Here is a 22964-nt window from a genome sequence, read left to right on the forward strand (position 1 = left end):
TGGGGCCAAAACGCGGTGTACATGCTGTTCTCGCATGCCATGTTCCCTGCGACGCCAAAATGGTGGTGATGGCTTACGCCGTAGACTCATGGTAAGCGAAGACCGACGCACAATTGCAAAAGGCCGAATTTCACGTACGTCCGTCTGTCTATGTACGGGACGAGCTGAGTCTTGTGAAAATACATGACTGCGCCGTTCGTATTGACGGAGTCCACGGAAGCCAGACATCCGTAACGGCCTATGAATAGACCTGTGTACGTACTCCGGTCACGTCATTAGGCGACCTAGAAATAAGTTGGTTCTCATGTCATCGTGGCTGCTGGGCAAGTAGTTTTGAGTGGAGGCGGCTGGCGTCAGCCTGCATGCGAAGTCAGTCTCGCCTCAGCTGAGCCGGAGTCCGAAGCGGAGGGTTGGGATGCTTAGCGTGGGAAACTGGAAGGGGGCAGAATCGTGGAGAATCGGTGGCCCTGGTGGAGCAGCAGTGGGGAACTTTGGTACTCAACAAAAAGCATATGGGAAAAGGGTAGAGCATCAACAACGTTGAGGAAACATCACGATGGGAGGAAGTAATGAAGTGGTAGATCGTGGTATTTGGCTAGATAAAGGCACCAGCCCTTGGTGAATTTTGTCCGCCATAGCCTATCCAGGAAGCGATATCCAGAATGGTTACCAAGTCTAAAACGAAACTGTTGCTACAAGAGTGTACACGCTCATGACGCCGTCCGACGCCCGGTAGTGATGCCACACTCCATATTTTCCCAACCCAGTGCCCCTGTTAACCTCAATGACCGAACCTTACGCCGACCCAATTGTCTAGGCCTGGAAGACCTCATCATTCGTGATCCACAGCCACCATCCACCAACTCGGTTTGCTTCTTCGCCCCCTTGGTGGATCTCTTGATGGCGTCAGTGCTAAAGTTGTCCCGCTGCGAGGGCCTCGTCGCTAACCGAAGTTGCGCCAGAGGCACTCTGCAAGTCGTTGAACTTTGCATCAAAGCCGTCAAGAAAGCCGTAAGAGTTTGAGTAAGAACCGTGGTCAAAGGATGTTGGACCGAAGGCATCGACTGAAGAAGAATCGACCATGCTAAAAGGGGGTTCCATTGGGGCAGTCGTTGTTGGACTGCACTTTGGGAACGGGTCGAAGTCGAAGAAGTTCTCCATAACGACAGACTTTTCGTCGACTGGAGCGTAAGGTTGAAGAGAGAGAGGTAGGCCCAGGTCGCCCGTAGAGAGGCCCCCGAAGTCGACTGACACGGCAGGTCGCACAATATCGCGGCAGGATATTGTGTCGAGTCGAATTCGGGAGAAGCCTCAAAGCTTGATGGGGGAGTCTCAGGTTGGCACGATGAGTCACGGGGTGAGTCCATCGAGTCCATTGACTCTGGGCTGGGGAAGGAGGTGGGAATCTGCGCGGGGCAGATGGTGTCGAAGGTGTCGCGTGGTGGTGTAGCGAGGTCGAAGACAGGTTGAGGTGCTTCGCCGGGGTACTTGGAGCGGAAATATCTCAGCTCGGCCTCCATCTCGGCCATCTTCTGTTTGTAGGCTTGCATGTTGGCCTCGAGCTCGTCCTTCTCGGTCTGGAGGACTTCGTATTCTTGGCGCTTCCGTTCGCGGGAGTTGTGGGCGGCGAGGCGGTTGCGCTTTACACGCTCGATGCGCCGTTGCTCCTTCTCGTCCTCGGTCTTGGCCCGCTTCCGTGGAGGCAGGCTGGTCTTGGGCTCGGGGAGCACCTGCCCCCACGACTTGCGCTTCTTGACGGGTTTTGAGCCATTGCTCTCGGGCGCTGGTGTTTGTGATGCTTCCGACGAGTTGGACGAGTGGTGTGCGGGTGAGGGCGAGTGGTCGTAGTTCTCGATCATCTCCATTTTGATAGTAGTAGGCATGGCCTCGACTGATGGTGGGGGGAGGGGCGTGGAAGTCATGGCGGAGTTGTTGATGGTTTGGGAAAAGAGACTAGAGTCGAAGGTGTACTGAGCCATGGTGAAGTCGATGTAGGATGGAGCTCTGAGTGGGCATAGTGGGTGATTATCACTAGGACCCGGGCTGTGCGGCGCTGAGGACAGGTGGCATCTACGGACCCTTTAATAGGCAGCTGCCAAGCGCACTTCTGGACCCCTTGAACGCTTGCCCGCATCGGGGCCGAGCTAATTGTGCCCACTCCGACACACGCCCCCCTACGCTAGGAACTCAGCCATCAGCCGCGGGCCGTCCATCGTTTCACGACCCAAGTCAGGGGAGTGTGTTGCAGTCGTCTTACAGCTGCCCGGATTTCGTTCCTGTGTCGCTGTGCCGTCTGTACCAGTCTCAGATGGCGGCGCCGCTCCTCCACGGCCTTCTGCCCCCGTCTGAAGCAGGCGTAAACGGCCTCATCCAACTCCGACGTGCAGTCGCGGCGTAGCACAAGCTGATATTAGCCTTCTGACCGACCCACCTGTATCACTCGCTGCACCTCAGTGGCGACACGAAACAAGTTCAATGTAGCATGTCGTAAGATGCCGTCAGCCAAACCCAATACGCCCTTACGCCGCGCTGCATCCATCTCCCTCCGGAGCGTCTTCACAGTCACGCACACCCCCCAAATTATTGCGTGCAATATGCTCGTATACTTCACCCACGGCACGTGTAGATGAAGGCCCGAAGCCATTCCTTCTCGAAGCATCTGCACCCCATAGTTGCAATCTATTTGGCCGCGTCGCTAAGCATTCCACCCACACATCTTCATATCCCCACACAACCTTGCAATCTACAACCACCTTCCATAGTGCGACCTACTGCCGGAAGATTTGCGCAACCTGGGGTAATGTTCCTTTGTTCGTGGAAGCACCGGGAATGTGCATAGAAGCTTAGCCTTAGCTTCCTTTCTTTATTGCTGCTGCAAACTGAAGCGTCACACGAGGCCCTTGGTTTCCGGCTGTATTCAAGCAAAGCATCCCTGGTGGGTTTCTGGCTGTTTCCATTCGGACTTCACGAACATGTGAGACGGAGGCTCTCCGGTAGTAAGAAATGACAAGCCGGTGGTTCGTTAAGCCGCACTCATCATCATGCGGCACCGAAATTACTTTTGCCTTATCGTCGTCTGGTCGTCCCATTGTCCGTTGCCACTACGCAATGGACTGAATGCGCAGGATTTCGAGAACAGGATTCCAGTCTCGAATAAAGACGGGTTGCGTAATACTAGGCTAGCGTCTCGAGCGTGCTTTGTCGTGGACATCGTGCGCTGCTCCACAGGCCGACTCGTCACCGTTTCAGGCACCAGAATTCGGACCTATCGCATCGGAACCGCTTCCAATCCAACGGTCCAGATCTTACTCGTCGCGTTCTTGACTCAGTACATGGGATCTACCTCAGTAATACTACCGCCTACACGGCATGCTCCAATGAGCTGTACAGGACTACGTGCGGCTCTGATTAGTATTCCCATGGGGCAAATGGCTCCTGTTCATCGTCAGAAATCATAAGGATGTCGGCTGACCTTCATGAAGCCAATACGGCATGATCCGAGATACAAAAAGGGGAGCATGCTCACGACGACCGCGATCATTGCCCCCTGGGTAGCTGTCTCAGTACCAGATCACCACAGCAATGATACTGCCGCCTACGCGTCCTCGTTCAATGCGGGCCACGCAATGGCGACAACCAAGAAGCTTATGGATGAACCGGCTCTCGTGTATATCGAACCTAATCAACCAAAGCAGAGCTGATCTAGGCGCCGACCTCTCCATCAAGACCATTGCTGCCACGCACACAGTGCCAGCAACTATGCTAGGCATCATTAAAGAAGTCTTATTGTCGTGCGTACATTTTCAGGCCGCAGCATAAAACGAGAAACCAATATAACCACAAAAGTCATTACGATAGTCTTCGTCATCACCATTGTCATGTGTGCCTATGTTTCACGTGCAATATGTGTTCTTGAGATTCCGAGCATTGATGCCTAGATCACTTCGATAAGCGTCTGTATGCCCGCATAGTCGCAAAGCAAGCAGCGTTAAACTGCTGCCTATCCCAGCTCAGCCATCGAGAAATGATCTAGATGGCTAGTCACCCAGCAACATGCCCGGAATACTCATGAAGTAAGCAAGAGCCACCTAGGGCAATCGCCAGACTCAGCATGAAGAGTAAGATGATGCTTAAAGATGCAGGTTCAGCTTAGATACATACATGAATACAGAGTGACCTATCATTTTCTCAAACTCGTATACGCAAAGCCAGTCATGTATCGACCTGGAAAAAAGAGGGCATGCTGCGTACGAAGACGGTCACTTGCTGTTCCAGGACATCCAAAAGGCATACACGACTAGATAGTGCATGGGCAGATTTTGTGATATATCAGCATTTCTCTATCAAGGAGCAGCTGACGCTCCATCTATGGCTACCGATGGACCAAGACATAAATACCATGCGCCAGTCAAACAGTGACTTGACTAACAATGATCTGAACTGCGCCAGAGGCGAGGAATCGAGAGTCATGGCCAGTGAGGCTGTCGCCGTCAGGAAGAAGAATACAGTGAGATGTATCGAGTAGTGCCCCCCGCCTCAGGAATGGGAACTGTTATTACATCGTTCGCAACCTCGCGACGTCTTGGCATCAGCAGTGGTATCTAAAGAAATTATGTGAGCACAACAGTTTTAAGACATCAACGTGGTTTAAATGTCTCAAACCGGAACGCCCACAAAACCAATCTTCGGTTTCACTCTTGCACCGTCAGTGCTCTCTCCGCCCCATTGGCTGCGCCACTCTTGTTCTTCAGCCTTGATCTGCTCAAACACTTGTAGTTCTTCGGGCTTCATGTTCGACTTGTCCTCGTCGTCCAGGGTCGGTAGACCGTTTGTACCGACGTCAACGAAGTCACCGTCGGGCCCGGGTATGCCCAGGCCGGCGAAGGGAGGTTGTTGGAAGACCGAGTCGACCACGAGATACTTGCGACGAACGAGTGGAGGTACGTCGGTCTCTTCCGCAGGAACCTCCTCCCAACGTGCATGGGTGGGTTGTGTGACCTTGGGATAACACATCAGGTTGGTATGTGGGTCGTATACGCCCGTGAGATTTGCTTTTCGTAGCTTGGAGAGGTTCGAGTTGAATCGACTAGGGTATGTTAGTCTTGGTAGTCATAGATAGGTGTAATGGTTATGCATACCTTGCAGCGCGACCATGCTCAAATTGCCAGTTGGCAGAGGTGATGTTGACCTTCCGTTTTCCAGGGGCAGGCTTGCCATTTGCAGTAGGTACACTAGGCACACCAGTGTGATAGACACTACTGGCACCATGCCAAGCGACGTATTGGTTCTTGTTGTATGGCTCTCCTGGAGGTGGAAGCCTGTCGTTGGGGTCTGCAAGCTCGCCCTCGACTGCGCCGCTTTCCTTTGCTGCTGTAACGTAGTAATCGTCAATGACCCTCTTGCCGCCGATGATGATGCGCGCGCCGAACTCGCGGAAGACAGATCTCGCTGTGACGACACCGATAGCACGACCCTTGTAGGAGTGAGGGATGATGTCGCGGTCGATCAGGTCCCTTTTCTCAGCATCGTCGATGATGATCTTGTAGAGCTTCATGTGTTTGGTGAAGAACAGATAACTATCCCTAAACCCACAGCATCGGGCCGGTTCAGTCGACAACATGTACTGTCTGTCGCCCCTGCCCTTGATGGTGAATATGCGCACACGGTAGTCTCGTCCACCCATGAGGTTACCCAGCTTGTCGACCTTCTGCTCGCCCTCTTCATCTTCTGGTAGGTCAACCTCATCGTTGACCACGTCCATCATGTTGCCTTCTTTGTCTATGGGAACGCGCGTGGTATGTGACGGCCCTCCCTTTGGTGGCCTTCCTCGACCTCCACCAGACGGCCGTCCCCGCTTGCGCTTGACGGGTGTGCCGCCTTCGGAGTTGTCGGGCTCGATGACATTCCAGTCCGGCGGCCTGTTCTTAGGAGGGCGACCAAGACGCTTCTTGCGCGGAAATGGCTGGATGACTGCTGGAGAAGGTGAACGCTCAGAGGGTGCGGCTTCCTCGTCGCTTCCCTGGGCTGCTGATTCAGCATCCTCTTCCTCTTCCTTGGGTGTGTCGGCGCGCGATTCTGGTGCATCTATCATATCCTCGTCGCTGTCTTGCTGGGGTGTTGCGCTGCGAACAGGCGTGCTGCGACGCGCTGCAGCTCGCGATGGGCGGCCGCGCGCCATTGTGGCTGGTCGAAAACGGCGTTGATGTGGCGCAGGTGAAGCTAGCAACAGTTGTCGCGGTGTGTTTGTAACTCCAACTTCGTAATTCGGATGCAGATTGGGTGAAGGGCGGTGTCGGTGGTTAGCGATGCTCTTGCACTCAGGAATGCTAAGGACCGCGACGTGAAAGAGCTAAGCAAGGGTCCCGCGCACGGCCCACAATCATCACGTGCAGGCTCAAGCCAGGCGTTTTCGTCAACGTCTTCCCCAGACTGAACGTACATTCTCCAATACCTCACAAGTGGCCATCGTTGGTGCTTCGGTGAATCAGGCAATCATCCCCACTGCAGTAAACGATGTCAATATTTGCCATGTCCAAGCAACGGCACGAAGCCCCGAGCATACCTAGGTATCGCATCTCCACCTAGGTATTACGGGAATTTTGAGGAACGAGCTCGTTGAACAGGTCTCTGCAGCATCAAATCAGTGAACATGATACCTGGGGTTATCTCTCTTGGAACAATCAGGTTCAGAGCATTTTTTGAGCGCGTCGTCTGCATCCGCTCGATATGTACAGGGGTTGATCCTGCCAAAACCACCATACGCTCTTGGAACTTGCCACCTTGAAGTACACAGATTCAACTCGGCAGGACCAGACGTGTATATCAACAAACATGGATCAGATGTCAAGAGCGCCGACTCCAATAGCTCCCACACACTCGTGGCCTCATCCGTTCGACTAACCCCGTAGCCTCAACCACACTGCCGACCCTACAGCGCAGGACTGGGATAGTGACGAACAGCCACCATGCCTTTTGATCGCATCATCAGTGCCAAGAGGAGCTTTACCGGTATCTTCTCTCGAATAAGTATAGCTCCGTGAGTCGGAGATGTTCCTATCTCTGCTTTGCTATGCTGACATTGTCAAGTCCCTCGCCACCCTGCTCCGCTAAGCACAACGAGAACAATGCACCAAGCTGTGAGACTCCAGGACCGTCCTCGCCTGTCGCGAGCTCAACTGTACCTGATTCTAGCGACGAATCGCCTATCAGAGAGAGTCCATCAATGCGCAAAGGTCTAATGGGCTCGTTGCGAAAGCAAAAGCTGCGGAGCATCGGCTCTTTACGCAGCTTGCGCTCACCTACCAAGACCAAGCAGTCTGATACATCAGAGTGCCTCATGAATAGTGTAAGCATATTTTCCCACAACGGAGAAACGACCACTGACTCTCTGTCCTCTAGAGTCCGCTGACCCCGAGGCACCGCCTCAACTCATCGCTTTTACTCTACTTCGAGGAGTCTCCCCCAGACAGACCAATATTCGATCTTGACCGCATGGATCCCCGAACCTCGAGTCTTTATGTCCACCATTCCTCGCCGGTACCGGTCCCACCATCCTATGAACAGATCCCGCAATCGCCTGCGGATTCATCGCTCATACCAGATGGAACTGTTCCACTATCACCAGCACCTATCCAGAAGATTCTGGACTCAGAAAAGACCATGATTCATTCGCCACCAGCATACACCCAAGCGTACGAACCAAGTTTGGAAGCGATGAGAAAACCAGCTTCAACAAAAAGCGCTCTGTCTGACAGTCTTCGGGAAGCTGCAGTCTACTTCAATGAGCCCCTCGTTCGCTTTCCAAACCCAGGATCCGACTATCTGCCTATCGATGATTGCTTTTCACTTCCTGCTAAGAGCGAAGACTTAGGTCAGACATCAGCCCGAGAGGATCCGTCTGGGGTAGATCGTATCGATAACTCGCCAGTCTACAACAACCCGGATAAGCCATCAGAGGATGCGACCACCAAGGTCTCCAATGAAACGAATACAGACAGGACACCAAAGGAGCATGCACAGCTTATCCTTGAGAATGGCTACCAGGCAAGCGTCTACCGTCGAGCAGACGGAGAGTGTCGCATGAAAATCAAGCTGCTTGCCTTTTGCAATGAAGATGACGACGACGACAGTGGATGGAACAATGAAACGCCAATCAGGTATGCTGCCGCAGAAGAAGAGAAGCTGGCATCACAATTGAGCGCTATTATTCGGGATGCGGGGCTTACCTCTGTGTCTGACAGCGAGCTCAATGAGGCGTTTGCTACTGGAAAACTTCCAGCATATCTGGATGTTGACCCAAGTTGGCACGTCGCCGAGGAAGTGAAGATGGGAAAGCGTGATAGTTCCTGGGGCGAGCATACTGGGCTCTACGACGGTAGCGGCTATGGATCAAGATCCAGCTCCCGACCTGTGACTGGTGTGACTGAGACGGCCGACGTACCTCGTACACGTATCCCTGGAGCATTCGTCGACCACGAAAACGAAGCGCCTATGATCATCCGCAGGCTGTGGGACAATACCTATCCGCACAGCCCAGATACGGACTCGCCTGTGAAGGCTACCGTGGCTGATCCCGCAATCTCCGCAGCGCAAGAGCAGCACAACAACCCCTTGCAAGACTACGAAGCCTTCCAGGGCATGTTGGATCTTGGTGGCAGTGCATAGATCATCGGGTACGCACTTCGTTATGCAGGGTCGTTTAAATTCTCTGGGTCGGGTCGGGCCCTGAAAAGTGTGACAGTGACCGATCAGGAACGGTACATCCGGCATCCTTCCCAGCAAGCAGTATTCCATCGATAGAGTCTCCATAGTTATCAATGCAGCCTACAAGTTTCTTCCACATACGCGTCTTCCAGCTCATCCCACACATGCGTAGCGGGGCGTTCGCGTGCCCCAACTCTCATGATGGCACCACTGTACCCAATAGCCGTACATGTAATCAGAGTTCCAGTCCGCAGATCATCCGAGTGTTGCATCAGTTAGTCCAACCAACGGTAATCGAAAGCAGCGAAGATCCAGGCTCCAGAAGGTGTAGGAGGGAAATCAGGCCATGTCGGCCCATGCGACTTACCCGAGTCTGGGACGGTGACTGGGGTGTGCAGTGGAGTTAGCGAAGATGTGCGGAACAGCTCGTACGATGTTTAGTATTTTGGGTGGGCAGCAACATGATCTAACACATGATGATTATGCTGTGATGTGAGACGCCGCTGGTGTGCCGGCCTTGCGCGAGAGTACTTGCTGGCGTGCTTAAAGGCGTGGTGGCGGGCGGCTTCGAGGCTGTTGCCGTGTCCCTCGGTTTGCCCCGCGTGAAGTTCAGAATGCCAGGCCAAATCCATGCTTCTTGTGGGGAGAACGCCAACGACGTCGTTATCCTTGGCTGCGGCATCATCGGCTTGTGTACCGCGTACTATCTCACAGAAAGCGAAAATACAGACCCAAAGAGTATTCATCTGGTTGATTCGAGTCCGAAGTTATTCCATTGCGCGTCTGGCCTTGCTGCGGGCTTCTTGAGTGCCGACTGTACGTTTGGCAGCGTACGACGCGTGCAACATCAGCACGGCGCGTCGTTCAAACACCTGATTACTTTGTCTAACTACGAAGTAGGGTTCGCACCATCCGTAGCTTCCCTCGGCGCGTTATCCTTCAAACTTCACGCCGACCTCGCGAACGCGCATTCCGGACGTACAACATGGGGATACTCGCAATCCACTGGAATCTCCCTTTCACAAGACAGCGAATCAGCCATCGGCGGTAGCGGCGAAGACTGGCTTGAGAATGGAACGAGTCGAGCACAATTAGCGAATCACAATAAGCCTTGGGAAGAACAGGCTGCCGGACCAGAATGGCTTCGGCGCACACAGGAAGGCATCATGGAGGTTATAAGTAGGGATGGGACGACCGCACAAATCGATCCGTTGAGATTCTGCCAGTGGCTTCTGAAAGAAGTTCAGAGAAGGGGGGTCACGATACATCAGCCTGCGACGGCGACAGCCATCATCAAGGACTCAGAAGACGTGTTGCGCGGTGTGAGGATATCAGAGGGTGATGACACACAGTCGGAGACAGAGTGTAAGGCCCAATCCATACCACCCAACTCCACACTTACTAACCAACTACAACAGTACCATGTAGCCGTCTCGTCATAACCTCCGGTGCGTGGTCTCCACGCGTCTTCAGCACCCTCTTCCCATCCTCGAAAGCGCGCATCCCCGTCTCCTCCTTAGCTGGCCACTCGCTGCTCGTTCGAAACCCACACCACAAATCCGAAGAGCTCGACAAGGAAGTCTGCCACGCAGTCTTCGCGACAGATACACTCGGCTTCTCGCCAGAATGGTTTGCGAGATTAGGTGGAGAGCTGTATCTGGCAGGACTCAATAGCACAAATATACCTCTGCCAGAGGTTGCAACAGACGTTCAAGCTAGTGCGAAGGCTATCGAGCAGTTGAAACAGTGTGCGAAGGCTATGATGGTGAACGTCCCAGGCAGAGACATGGAGATTTTGAGGGAAGGCTTGGTAAGTTGATACTGAGAGTGGAATGTTGAACTGGTTTGCTAATCCCAGGCAGTGCTTCCGTCCAGTCACATCTAGCGGCCGACCCATCGTATCGCGGATACCGGACGAAAAGCTCGGAGGCATCAGGACGAAAGATGAAAGAACTGGCGGTGTTTATATAGCGGCGGGTCATGGTGCCTGGGGCATATCGCATGCGCCTGGTACTGGACTTGTGCTGTCGGAGCTGATAGAAGGGCGGGAAGCAAGCACGAATATTGAGGCGTTGCAATTACCAACGTAAAGTGCTCTTACTCAAACAAAATGTGTATTGGGTACTCATCAACTGGTCATATCGAAACAAACGTGCTGGCCCTGTGACGAGTATGGAATCGGGCTTCTTGTCTCTGACGTAATCCAGTGCACGATATCCTTGGAGTTAGCGCAGGACTGCGCCGCACGTTCGCACGATGACTCCGCAGTTGGTCTTATCGAATCGTCACACAATGCTACTATAGCAATTCCAAGCAAAAATAATGTCTACGAATCCCGCCGACGAGGTGGCCGCAAGGAAACGAGCTGAGCGTGAGAAGAACCCCATCCATATCGGACAACTGGACGCAAGCGTGTTGGCTGGTACGTTTCTAGTCAAACAACTACTTCAACTTCCTTGCAGCTAAAGACCATACTCAGCACTACCAAAGGATGTGAAGATACTATCAATCAGACAGTCCGGTGAAAGCGCGTGGTGTGAGAGTTTCCGCATCGATGCAAACCTGCAAGATGGCTCGGAAAGGCAGTACTTCGTCAAGGTAGATTGTGTGTCTTGTCACACGAAAGATCCCATCTAATAGGATCGCAGATCAAAACAGGCAAACTAGGAAAGCGAATGATGCAAGGTACCTACGAATCCGAACTACTTTACCACAGTTACTGCCCGGAACATGTTCCAACACCGATAGCCTGGGGAACCTATAAAGACCACCCGGACACATGGTTCTACGTCTGCGACTTCCACGACCTGGTGATGGAGAAACTTGATCCAAGAGCTTTTGTCGACATCATAGCTGGGGTGCACAAATCAAGTATGGGAAAATCACCGCTCGGCAAATACGGATTCCACATTCCAACCCATCTTGCTCATGTACCGAACGACAACACATGGGAAGACTCGTGGGAGGTCTGGTACACCAAAGCTATGCAGACCATGTACGATCTGGAGAAGAGCAAGTACGGAGTAGACGAAGAGTTAGAAGTCATCTTCGAATCTCTCTGTTCAAAGGTCATACCTAGGTTGCTTCGGCCCTTGGAAACCGGCGGTCGCTCGATTGAACCATGCCTCTCGCATTCGGATCTCTGGCCTGGAAACTGTATGCTGGAGAAAGAGACTGGTAAGATCATTATCTTTGACTCATGTGCTTTCTGGGGTCATAACGAGTGTGACTTGGGTAGCTGGCGTGCTCCGCGGTACAATATGGGTGAGGAGTTCTTTACGTGCTACAAGGATATCGTGAAGCCCTCGCAACCAGAGGAAGATTGGGACGATCGCAACAGACTTTACGCCATGTTAGTACAGTCCCATGGAGGGAGGTGTTTTTGCTCACGAGGATTAGTCGCTATGATCTCCTGGTGTCCGCGCTTTATCCCAAAAAGCCTGAGTTTCACGATAGGTATGTGTAAAGATACTTGCGTTCGAATGTCAGGCTGACTGGCTTCAGGGCCAAAGCTGAGATGAGAGGGCTCGTTAAGAAGTTCCCTGGCGGCTTCGAAGACTGGGAAGCCCGACAAGTGTCTTCACCACGCGACCTGTAGAGGTCAAATGCGATCTCGTCAATGGCTGGCTAAGGTCCGTTCGTTTGCACTTTTCACAGTAACTGCTTACCCCGCGTTTGGTGTGCTCTAAGTAACCGTGCCGCAAGACTAGACTGCAGAGACGTCAAAGCGTGCCTTGTGAGTCAGGTGCCACCCTTCTCTGTCGTACCCTGTTTGAGGCATTCAGCTCTGAACAACACGGCTGTCCGATCAGAATGGTCAAGAATGAAAGTAACGGAGCCGCGGGAGAAGAAGGGGTTGCGAATGCGCTCGCGGATCAAGGAAAAGAGGGCTCAAATGTCGAAGACACTCCATACACCACATTCACTCCCACTCAAAAGCGACTATTACTAGGTGCCTGCTCTACAGCAGCGGTATTCTCAACAATCTCGTCGTTCATATACTTCCCTGCAATTACAGCGATCGCAAACTCATTGCGGGTTTCCATCGAACAGGTCAACTGGTCTATCACCTCGTACTTGATAGTATCGGGAATCGCGCCCTCGGTCTTCGGCAGTCTGGCTGACGACATCGGTAGACGGCCCGTACTTCTTTTGACCCTCTCCATATACGTCGGGGCAAACGTCGGTTTGGCACTGACACAGCAATATGCCACTCTCATAGTAATGAGATGCCTGCAAAGTGCTGGCGCTTCAAGTACCATCGCGATCGCATTCGGTATCATCGCAGATATCTCGATACCTGCAGAAAGAGGATCTTACGTGGGTGTGTTGATGGGTGCTACCAACGCTGCGCCATGCTTGGGGCCTGTCATTGGTGGAGTAGTTTCAGAAAAGCTATCGTGGAAATGGATCTTCTGGCTCTTGGTCATCGTTGCCGGAACTTTGCTGGCGACACTTACCCTCTTCCTTCCGGAGACAGAAAGATGCCTCGTAGGAAACGGGAGTCTTCAACCAGCGCGTCTCATGAACAGATCCATATATTCGCTTGTATCTCGGCGTAAGACCAGGTCTCCGGCAGCTGCATCTTCTCGAAGTCGTGGCTCCGCCTTTCTAGGACCTTTCAAATCACTGTCAGCTCTCAGGAACCAAGCCAACTTCATCGTTATCTTAGCCGGCGGTATCACTTACACTATGTATACGTGTCTCGCGGCTTCCCTCTCAGCGGCAGTCATCGCAGAGTACGAGATTAATTACCTTATGGCCGGGTTAACCTACCTTCCAAACGGCATTGGCGGGATCCTCTCGTCGTATGCGTCCGGCAAACTTCTCGATCACGACTACAAAGTCACTGCGCGCAGACTAGGTCTCCCAGTAACGTCTCGATCGGGCAACGAATTCCCGTTCGCAAAGGCTAGACTGCGATCGATATCTCCGGTTGTAGTCGTCAGTGCGGTGGCTACCATGGGGTACGGTTGGGTATTGCACACGAGGTCGCACATCGCTATACTGCTAGTGGTCCAGTTCTTCTCCGGAGCGGCTCAGGTATGTATTTTCGCGACATGCGGGACGCTGCTCACAGATCTGAATCCCGGGAGAAGTTCGACTGTACAAGCGAGTTATAGCCTCGTGAGATGCGCTCTCAGTGGTGCTGGCGTGGCGGCTTTGGAGACCATGGTGCGCCAGATAGGATACGGGTGGACTTTTACCGTCTTTGGTGGCTTGGGACTTTTGTGTGTACTCATACTTTTCTATCTGAAACAGAAGCGTGCTCTATGAAGCAGAGACTTCGTCGTTGGGCGATAATGGGTGGCGGGATGGTCGCGTCGCGACCGTGAACATGACGCGTCTAGGCTGAGGTTAGCGTCCCGTGCCGCCTACGATGCCCCACGGCAGGTACCTTGCATTAACACACCACGTCTTCAAGATGACATTACCCGCCATTAATTTGCTCTTCAGCATAAATTGCAACGATCCGAAACACAGTTCATGATAGCGCTCTGCCGCACATCGCGAGGATCGGCATTGCTGATACCTATAACGCTCAGTCATTTACTGTTTTGAGACATCGCTCAGCTCAATACCAAGGCCAACAGTCTGCCCAGCAGTATCAGCCACATCAACCATATCAATCATGACGGGCATCGAGGCCAACCCGAAGACCCAGCCAGAAATATTCCAGCACTCCCCTTTACCAAAAGTGAAGGGCTCCTTCAGATTGATACAAGTCAGACCTGATTTCTCCGTCGACGGCCTCCCCGACTGCTACCTACAAAATGCGCTAGTTCAAGAATCGAACTATGTCTGTCTTTCATATACCTGGGGCGAACCAGGGGACGAGTTCCCTATCAAGCTCGATGGAAAGCTACACTATGTGCGCCAAAACCTCTACGACTTCCTCCAAGCGGCACGCCAGCGTCTCACTTTCTGCACATTGTGGATAGACGCGTTGTGCATAAATCAAGCCGATATCGAAGAACGAAACCATCAAGTTCAGCAGATGGGTGATATCTTTGCTGGCGCGAGATTGGTCGTGTCGTGGCTAGGCAATAATTTCGAGACGCAAGAATTCGTTCAAGCGGTGGGGCAGAAGTTCGACCGCCAGGCCTGGAAGACTTGGGAGGATTTTTATCACAGCAAGCACGGTGATTCACCTCAGGGGAGCAGCTCTCAGAACGCAGAACCGGACTCCAGCAGTCGCTCCGTCCCAGCTTACGATCTCAGTCAAGAGAATACGTACGACTCCGAGATCTCGGACTCTTCACTCATTAAAAAACATTACGATCTCATTGCGAACAATGCGTACTGGCAAAGGGCCTGGGTCGCACAGGAAATGATGCTAAAATTTTCTCTTGGTACACTCGTCGATGTCAAGGGTGTCGAATTTGAGACGAAAAGCAGGTTCATTCATCGCACACGTGTCGTGGTTGATCACAATATCTGCTCTTCGGCATGAAATCATGCCTGGGTTATCGCGAAAACGATATCATTATGACTAAAGCTACCTCCACCGATCAAATGACTACATCAGCGGAGTACGTGAAGAATGGTAAACGCTCTCAGACGCCCCAGATATGTAACAATGTACCTGGTGCAGGAACGTCTTTGTGGGACCAGTGTCTTTCACGCGTGTCCCAACTGCCCTTTTTGCACACATTGCCATCCTATGCGTCTACCTCTGTGACCACGTCCGACGACGGCTCGCCTCACCCCAGTCTGTATGGCTCGGTCTCTTTTCGCATTCATAAAAAGATCCTTTCTTCGTATACTTTCTGGCCATACTGAAGATAAGCTTTGACTACCACGTTGCGTCCTTGTGTAGTGAACCCGTTTTTGATTTGCCGACAAAGGTGCAATATAGCGGTGAGATTGCTTGACTTATCGTCTTCGACCAGGTCGCTGTCGTTGAGTTTGATCTGACTGCGGATGTCGTAAGTGCCGGCCGAGCCGCTGATCTTTATAATGCTGAGCTTTTGTAGCTCTGTCAAGCCCAGAATAGCTTGAGGTTGGAAGTCGTGCAAGAACATTTCGAATGAAAGTGCGCGTACCGAGATTGTTGTATGGCCATTCGTGGATGTACACAACAATGGCGAGAAAAGTATGACATTAAGCTCGCGAAGTCTTGAGAAGTGCTTTATCGTGGAGGAGTAGACTTTGTTGCATCTTTGGGTAAGCTCGTGGACGTCCTTCTCACTTCCGCCGGGTTCATCTTCGAGAAAAGCAAGCCGTCGCTGCCTCTCAATGTTCATTGTTGTCGCCTTTCGCACATGGAGATGCAGGGAACTGGCCTCCAGTGAAGCCATGATCCCACTGAGAGTTGTACAGTCGCCGAATTCGAAATGCGCTGCTTCCAACAAACAAGGGAGAAGCTCGCTTCGCAGGCTCTTACTGGTAAGACAGAGAGGTGGAAGAAATGGAGACCGCTTCCTCTTAACTCGGATAGACCGCTCATGATCCTTGGAGAATCGCAAGTATGGCCAATTCTGACAGGCTATCGAATGCTTTTCGTCTAGGAAGTACTGTTCGTAGACCATGCGTCGAAGCTCCTAGGAGGAACTGTCAGCCAAAATAACAGTCGGAATGGGTGCGGTTATGACACGTACGACAGGTAGGGTCATGAAGAGGTGGAATGTGGGTTGGTGAAGTAGCTCCTCAACGTATGGGTTGATCGCGGTCAGGAGTTCTTTGAAGCCATCGTGCGCATTGTCGGCGTCCAGACCATTGATCGCGTCATTTATAGCCGGCGCCATGGTGTCGTTCGAGGCGAAGTGTGTGAAGCCGGTGAACCACGCGTGGTTCAAGCGCACGGTGTTTGCCGCAGACTCTGGAAGGTAAGAGCGATCAAAATTGGGAAGCGACGGATGACGTTGTTCAGCGCGCTCTCTCACGTCGCGTCGGCTGACAGCAGTAGCATCTTAGTCTGCAGAGCACTTCCGACTCTGGTGAACGAGGTAGTCGCGTGAAATGTCTGGGTAGAGGCAACGCGCTAAGGCTTTTACACTATAAACCATCCGACCCGGCCACCCACAGCCGCACAGTCGCACAGTCCTGCCTTTATGGCACTGCCAGCTGAATTCCTAACTGAGTCGACGTCTACGTGGAATCTCGAATAGCTTCGTCAAGAGATGCGTCGGCTAGAAAGATACATGCTACGGGTAGTCGTAGAGGTCTGCACTACCCCCACTACGAGTTAGGTAGAAGAGCAACTGTGCATGTCCAAGAACAAAACTATCGACTGATACTTTGTATATAATCGTTGATCAGCTAGCACTACTAACATGCTGGGCACCTCGACATTACATCTCTACTCGTCATCGTCGTCATCATCGACAACAGGTACAGGGTCAGCTTTGCCTGTGGTCTTGACCTTCCGGTCCTTCTCCGCACCGGCTGGCTTCTTGCCTTTCGGATTGGCGTCTTCGTCGTCGTCATCATCTTCCTCGGGCACAGCGGCATCGTCATCGTCGTCATCGCTCACGTCGTCTTCCTCCTCCTCTTCATCATCCTCATCATCTTTGGGCTTGGTGCGCTTGGTCTTCTTCTTTGGTGCTGCAATAAAATGTGAGAAACTTATATACAGTGATATTGAGTGACAGTATCGGCTTACGAGGCTCTTCGGCGTCGGAATCGTCTGAATTGAAGTTCGATCCGTCAGACTCGTCATATCTACGTGACATGTGTTAGCACTGTGATGAAAGTTCCATAGTCGAGAGTAGAGCGCTGCCCAGAAGTCCTCGACACTCAAAGGAGATACGTGACTGCCGAGCGGATCCAAGTTGAGAGCGTTGTGAGCAATCCAGTTGCGAAGCACCGTCGCGTCAACCGTTTCTCCACCCCGAAAGCCCGAGCGCAACATCGATTCCGCGCCTGTCGAACTTTCGTAGAACTTGGTAACAAGTCCAAAGATTCTAATTCACTTTGAAGAGGGAAGGCGATTGCGATGCCTTCAAGAGGGGATGCATGCGACGCGAAGTGCAAGGGCAATGACGTCAAGGAAGCGTCGACTTACTCTTCTTCCTCTTCGCTCTCATCACTTGGGAGAGCGACAAGCTCCTCCTCCTGGTTCTTCCTCTTTCTTGTGGACATTGCGTCGTTCTGGAGATATTCGACGAAGGTTGGTAGGTCAAGGTAGTGTTTTGGGGTAGGGCGAGAGCTGAGAGCTATGGAGAAGCTTGCGAGCGGGGACCCAGGGACGGGCGCCCGGATGAAATAGACAGCACCTACGCAGGCCCTACCAAGGAGGCTGGGAAGCCAGGGCTCTTGCGGGCTTTTGCTCAATGGCTTAGTTCGGGCTGTTCGGGTGTGTCCAGGTTAGCCAATCATTGGCCATGTGGTCATCACCCGCATGGGAGCACCGGGACGGGGGCACACAAGCGTTGCGCTGATGTTACTTTGCTGCAGGTACCGCTCAATGTCTGTTGATATGAGAGATCCATCGATAGTGTCGCAAAGACATACGTCTCAACGGCAATCGTGGGATAGATAATCGTGAACACTGTGCATCGAACCAGCCTCCACGGCACAGGAGGGACACGACAATAACTACGCAGTGTGCTCTTTTACGTCAAGTCATTTGTAATTACAGGAACGCGTCAAATGCAGCTCATATTTGATCCATATATGTAGAATTGTGAGATCCCTGCGACGGCTAGCGACCCGAGACAGCGTTGAAGGCAGCAGGTTCCCATAGTCACGGTGTTGGCCATGTGTTCGCAGCTCAAGGTGCAGAGCTCTCTTCCCAAAACGGTCAGGCTCACCCCACTTAGCGCCAGTCATCGCTAGTGCCCCTCCCGCGGTACCGCGTCTCATTCGTGCTGCCTTGCCGACTTTACTTTCTTACTCTCGATCGTTCCTCAACCGACCCGACACAACGCTCGTTCGCACCCGCGCCCTCCATTCCCACACGCCCAATATGTCGGCAGCTCAGGTCGCAAGGGGACCGCGGATCAAAGGTCTGAGCGATCCCTACCACTATCAGTCCAAAGCAACGCAACGAAGCAAGGCGCCCGTGGTGGCTGCCACCAAAACCGCGAAACGTACATACACCTGCTGCGAGAAACCCGAGATAGATACTTCCGACAATGAAGTCTTGTGCTACAACTGCGGTGCTGTCCACGGCGAAAACAACATCGTCTCCGAGGTTACTTTTGGCGAAACTTCGGGCGGAGCAGCCATTGTCGAGGGTGGCTTCATCCACGCCAACCAGCGTCACGCGAATTCCATGGGCGGCACTATGCGGGGTCTGGAGGGCATGGGGAGCAGGGACCAAGCTGCGATGAATGGCAAGAACTCCATCGTAGCTCTAGGCGCATCTCTCAACCAGCGCGAGGCCGTCGTAGAACAGGCTTACAGCTGGTACAAGCTCGCCATGAACCACCGATTCATCCAGGGTCGCCGCATGAGGACCGTTGCCGCTGTCGCGATCTACATGGCGGCACGGAGACAACCCGAGAACACGCTCATGCTCATCGATCTGGCCGAGAAGATTCAGACCAACGTCTGGCAGCTCGGAGACACGTACAAACAGTTTCTGGAGATGTTGAAGGAGGACGATCCCGCACAGCTCGTGGGCACAAAAGCCGTCCAGGAGATCGAGCCGTTGATGCTGAAATACTGTCGGAAGCTCGAGTTTGGAGAGGATTCTCACAGGGTCGCCGACGACGCCTGTAGGGTCCTGAAGCGCATGAACCGGGACTGGATGGTGCAAGGTCGTCAGCCGGCTGGATTGTGTGGCGCCTGTATCATCATAGCCGCCCGCATGAACAACTTCCGCCGGACCATCCGAGAGGTCGTCTACGTTGTCAAGGTCGCGGACTCCACCATCACCTCCCGTCTATACGAATACAAGAGGACACAGAGCGCGGCTCTCACTGTCAACCAGTTCCGAGAGTTCGGGCCCCGTCTCAAGGTTAAGGCTCAGCCTCCTGCCATTTGGAGGCGCGCAGAGAAGGAAGAGCGAAGGGAAAAGAGGAAGCAACGAGCAATTGAGGGCGGCGACCCGGAGACTACAGAGAACCAGTCTGGAGATAGCGAGGCAGAAGCAGGCTCAGACACGGCACCAAAACGCACGAGCAAGAGGCGCAAGTCAAACGACGGTTCATCTCAGCCAGTTGCTACCCAGACGGAAGCTTCTGGTACACAGAATAGCGATCCATCCTCTGAGTTAGCAGCTCTTGACGGCAACACGGAGGCGGTCCTGGAGTCTGTTGTCAGTGCAGTCGAGGAAGTCGAGGCCGGTGAGACCATCGATCCAGACTTTGTCATGCCTAAGAAGCGTGGCCGACCACCAAAGAAGTCGCGAGTGCCCGTTGTCATCGCCGAAGAGGACCTCGAAATTGAGCACGAGCTTGAAGACGAAGTCACAAATACCATCAAGGACTGGGAGGGTATCTTCAAGGAAATCGCCAACAGCGAAGATCACGAGCTACTTAGGCGTTCGGGCTGGACAGCAGCAGAGATGGCCCGCGTTGCCGCCGACACCCGCGACGCCGTCCCCGTAAACACAGATCCTGAGATTGGTGAAGACGAGTTCAACGACGACCCCGACGTTGCCACTTGCATCCTCAACCCCGAGGAAGTCCGCCGCAAGGAAGCCATCTGGATCACGGAGAATGAACAATGGCTGCGCGACCAACAGACGAAGATGTTGCAGGCCGAACTCGAGGCCGCAGAGGACAAACCCAAGAAACCCAAGCAAAAGCGCAAACACCACCAAATGGGCGATGGCAATGTTCTTGAGGGCCAGCCTGCGGCTAGCGCGGCGGACGCTGCCCACAAGATGCTCAAGAAGCGCGCCAAAGCGTTCAGTAACCACATCAACTACGACCGACTCAAGGAGCTATTCCCCGGCGGTCACCCTTCTGCGAGCCCATCTGCCAGCGGTCAGGGTGCTAGTTCAGCTTCAACCCCTCAAGCTGTTGTGCAGCAGCCTGCAGATGTCGACGCGGAAGGCGAGGAAGAAGAAGAGGAGGAAGAGATGGAAGAGGTAGAAGAAGAAGAGGAAGATTTGGAGCACAACTACTTGGAAGACGATGATGAAGGCTTTGCTAACGAAAGCTACGACTACTAGAAGTATTGTCCGTGGTTCATCGTGGGAGTATTGAGAGATTGGCGATTGGTTTTGCATTTACATGGCGAAAAGTCTACTAGATATCACGACCTTGGTCGGCTATCTCTCACGAAGTATTGGAGCGTGCTTTTACAGCCGCGTTGGCTGGAAATTAGATGCGGAGTATCTTGGGGTTGAGACTTTGCATATATACCCCCGCTTGCGAGCGCAGCATAGCATCATGGCAACGGCGTTTAGCATTCATCAATGAACACTCTGATCAACATCCTTCGCCTTTGCACGTTCCGGTCTTCGCGCATACATCACAGATCAAAGTCAGAGGCGACGAAATTTGTTTGTAGGGGAGGAATTCCCAATGATAGATTGGTCCCTGCTTCGTAACTCGTTCACACATGCTCATGCTACCCTAAATTTTTGGTATGCGAATCCCTTGCCATAAAACGCCGAAAAAGTCTATCATGGAAGACACAGGCGCCTCTTTCCCCGAACGGTGGTTTACGCCGTCCCAAACCTCATTCTACACGCAAGAGACAAACTAGCACATCTTGTACTGTGACTCGCCCGATGCTTGCCTGTGCATGTCGTTCGCCTCGAGCTTGTATGAGATGCTAATGTCCAAATCGCGGTGGTTCTTCTCGTTGGGCTTGTTCTCTAGTATGCCGCTGATGGTCTCGCCCTCCTCGACCGTCAGTACATCCTTCAGGTAGAAGACTGTCTGCTTCCAGTGGGTGTACTTGGTGTGGGGACCGGTGGAGAAGCGGATGGGCTTGTGGCAGGCGGCGAACTCGATGTCGAACCATGCGATGACGGCGTGGATGAAGTCGCTGCGGCGCGCCTTGAGCTCGTACGGTAACCGGAAAGCGAGGTCGGCGACGGTGCAGGTGTAAAGGTCAAGGGTGATGACGGGGGAGGGGTCGGTGACGACGGCCTTGATGTCGACGGTGTCGACGAGGGGCTCGGTGATGGCGGTGGCCTTGAGAGGAGAGTAGTCGAAGCCCCAGACGTTATCCCAGACTGTTCTGTTAGTAGTGTTGCGGCAAATCAGAGCTTTGCTGTACTTACATCCAATCTTCTCCTCCTTGTACTCGCCATCCTCGATACCAGCCATGAAGATAGTAGCCTTGTCGGGGAAGATCAAGCCGTCCTTGACCAGGTACTTGTCGCGGGCGTAGAGAACGGTGTCCAACATGGACTCGTAGAGCAGGAAGTAGCCCATCCACTCGGATATTATGATGTCGACCTTGTCGAAGGGTAGGACAACCTCCTCCATCTTGCCCTGTAGCAGGGTAATCTTGTCCGACATGCCGTTGACCTCGACGATCTCCTTTGCCTTGTCGATGATGGTTGACATGTCAACACCAATGACGTGCTTTGCGCCGGCCTTTACGGCGAACCTATAACCAGCATATCAGCGCGTGCTCGTGTGTGGTATGTAGAGGGGCGAGGAGCGCATACATGCTCAGGATGGATGTGCCGCATCCAACATCGAGGACGACCTTGTCCTTGAACAGGTGAGGGTTCTGGTAGATAGCGTCGCGGTAGCTCTTGGTTCGGACTTCATCTTTCTAAAGCGCGTTGTTAGTCGTCGTAGTAAAGGTCAAGGGCAGGGAGGGGCAATCGTACCAGCATCTCCTCGTGGATACCTGTGTTCGCGCATTAGTATCGTTCACCTCATCAGAGTGTACTTGTACGGACCATGGTGGTTGTAGCTACACAATACTGTTAGCGAAACTCTACGCATGTCTGGACCCTCAATGATGCCTACCTGTTGAAGTAATGCGCCTCAGAGTGCGCCATGCCCGTGAGGGGGTCCTTCTTTCCGGCTTCTTGCTGGTTCGCCATATCGAGAGTAGAGTGTGAGGAGAAGAGGAGGTGTGAGCGGTTGAAGGTAGAGGAAGAGAGACTGGCGTTGCTCCGGTCCAAGTAGGATAGGGAAATTTTGGTTTTGGTAGTACCAAGCACAGACTCGCTCGGTCCAGGGTCTCACCAGGGCAATCTCGGTGGGAAGCGGGGCATCTGAGACTTTGGACGCTAGGCCCAAAGAGGCGTGACACGAAGATGCTCACTTTTTCTGCTGTCGATCCCAAGGTTCATGCAACCAATTTTCTTTACCATTATGCTACTTGCGATAAATAAAGGCCAAGGCTTCAAGACAAATACAGCATCAAGAACAGCATAGTGTCAATTTGCAACA

The 22964-nt window shown here is 52.9% G+C and overlaps 8 protein-coding genes across 8 annotated transcripts; 4 read left to right on the forward strand and 4 right to left on the reverse strand.

Annotated features, from left to right (window-relative positions):
• Nucleotides 1-912: 912 nt before the first annotated feature.
• On the reverse strand, nucleotides 913-1979 carry J4E84_000271 (uncharacterized protein; the record flags this gene model as incomplete). Its single annotated transcript, XM_049382913.1, has 2 exons — nucleotides 913-1181; nucleotides 1253-1979. 2 exons carry the CDS (start codon nucleotides 1977-1979, stop codon nucleotides 913-915), a joined length of 996 nt encoding a protein of 331 aa, XP_049248431.1.
• Nucleotides 1980-4656: 2677 nt separating this feature from the next.
• Nucleotides 4657-6178, reverse strand: J4E84_000272 (uncharacterized protein; the record flags this gene model as incomplete). Its single annotated transcript, XM_049382914.1, has 2 exons — nucleotides 4657-5086; nucleotides 5139-6178. The coding sequence occupies 2 exons, from the start codon at nucleotides 6176-6178 to the stop codon at nucleotides 4657-4659; spliced, it is 1470 nt and encodes a 489-aa protein (XP_049248432.1).
• A 1044-nt stretch (nucleotides 6179-7222) lies between these two features.
• J4E84_000273 (uncharacterized protein) lies at nucleotides 7223-8664 on the forward strand (the record flags this gene model as incomplete). Its single annotated transcript, XM_049382915.1, has 2 exons — nucleotides 7223-7345; nucleotides 7399-8664. 2 exons carry the CDS (start codon nucleotides 7223-7225, stop codon nucleotides 8662-8664), a joined length of 1389 nt encoding a protein of 462 aa, XP_049248433.1.
• Nucleotides 8665-9869: 1205 nt separating this feature from the next.
• J4E84_000274 (uncharacterized protein) lies at nucleotides 9870-10793 on the forward strand (the record flags this gene model as incomplete). The annotated part of the gene is made up of 3 exons (XM_049382916.1): nucleotides 9870-10068; nucleotides 10122-10513; nucleotides 10566-10793. 3 exons carry the CDS (start codon nucleotides 9870-9872, stop codon nucleotides 10791-10793), a joined length of 819 nt encoding a protein of 272 aa, XP_049248434.1.
• A 232-nt stretch (nucleotides 10794-11025) lies between these two features.
• J4E84_000275 (uncharacterized protein) lies at nucleotides 11026-12301 on the forward strand (the record flags this gene model as incomplete). Its single annotated transcript, XM_049382917.1, has 5 exons — nucleotides 11026-11125; nucleotides 11183-11301; nucleotides 11352-12055; nucleotides 12103-12159; nucleotides 12208-12301. 5 exons carry the CDS (start codon nucleotides 11026-11028, stop codon nucleotides 12299-12301), a joined length of 1074 nt encoding a protein of 357 aa, XP_049248435.1.
• A 4704-nt stretch (nucleotides 12302-17005) lies between these two features.
• On the reverse strand, nucleotides 17006-17787 carry J4E84_000276 (uncharacterized protein; the record flags this gene model as incomplete). Its single annotated transcript, XM_049382918.1, has 3 exons — nucleotides 17006-17250; nucleotides 17309-17367; nucleotides 17711-17787. The coding sequence occupies 3 exons, from the start codon at nucleotides 17785-17787 to the stop codon at nucleotides 17006-17008; spliced, it is 381 nt and encodes a 126-aa protein (XP_049248436.1).
• An 826-nt stretch (nucleotides 17788-18613) lies between these two features.
• J4E84_000277 (uncharacterized protein) lies at nucleotides 18614-20770 on the forward strand (the record flags this gene model as incomplete). Its single annotated transcript, XM_049382919.1, has 1 exon — nucleotides 18614-20770. The coding sequence occupies one exon, from the start codon at nucleotides 18614-18616 to the stop codon at nucleotides 20768-20770; it is 2157 nt and encodes a 718-aa protein (XP_049248437.1).
• Nucleotides 20771-21305: 535 nt separating this feature from the next.
• Nucleotides 21306-22612, reverse strand: RMT1 (type I protein arginine N-methyltransferase Rmt1; the record flags this gene model as incomplete). The annotated part of the gene is made up of 6 exons (XM_049382920.1): nucleotides 21306-21784; nucleotides 21833-22164; nucleotides 22226-22335; nucleotides 22394-22413; nucleotides 22466-22479; nucleotides 22536-22612. 6 exons carry the CDS (start codon nucleotides 22610-22612, stop codon nucleotides 21306-21308), a joined length of 1032 nt encoding a protein of 343 aa, XP_049248438.1.
• Nucleotides 22613-22964: the final 352 nt, after the last annotated feature.

The sequence above is a fragment of the Alternaria hordeiaustralica genome (assembly GCF_023758085.1).
Source record: "Alternaria hordeiaustralica strain BMP 2776 chromosome Unknown scaffold_1, whole genome shotgun sequence".
NCBI lineage: Eukaryota > Fungi > Ascomycota > Dothideomycetes > Pleosporales > Pleosporaceae > Alternaria > Alternaria hordeiaustralica.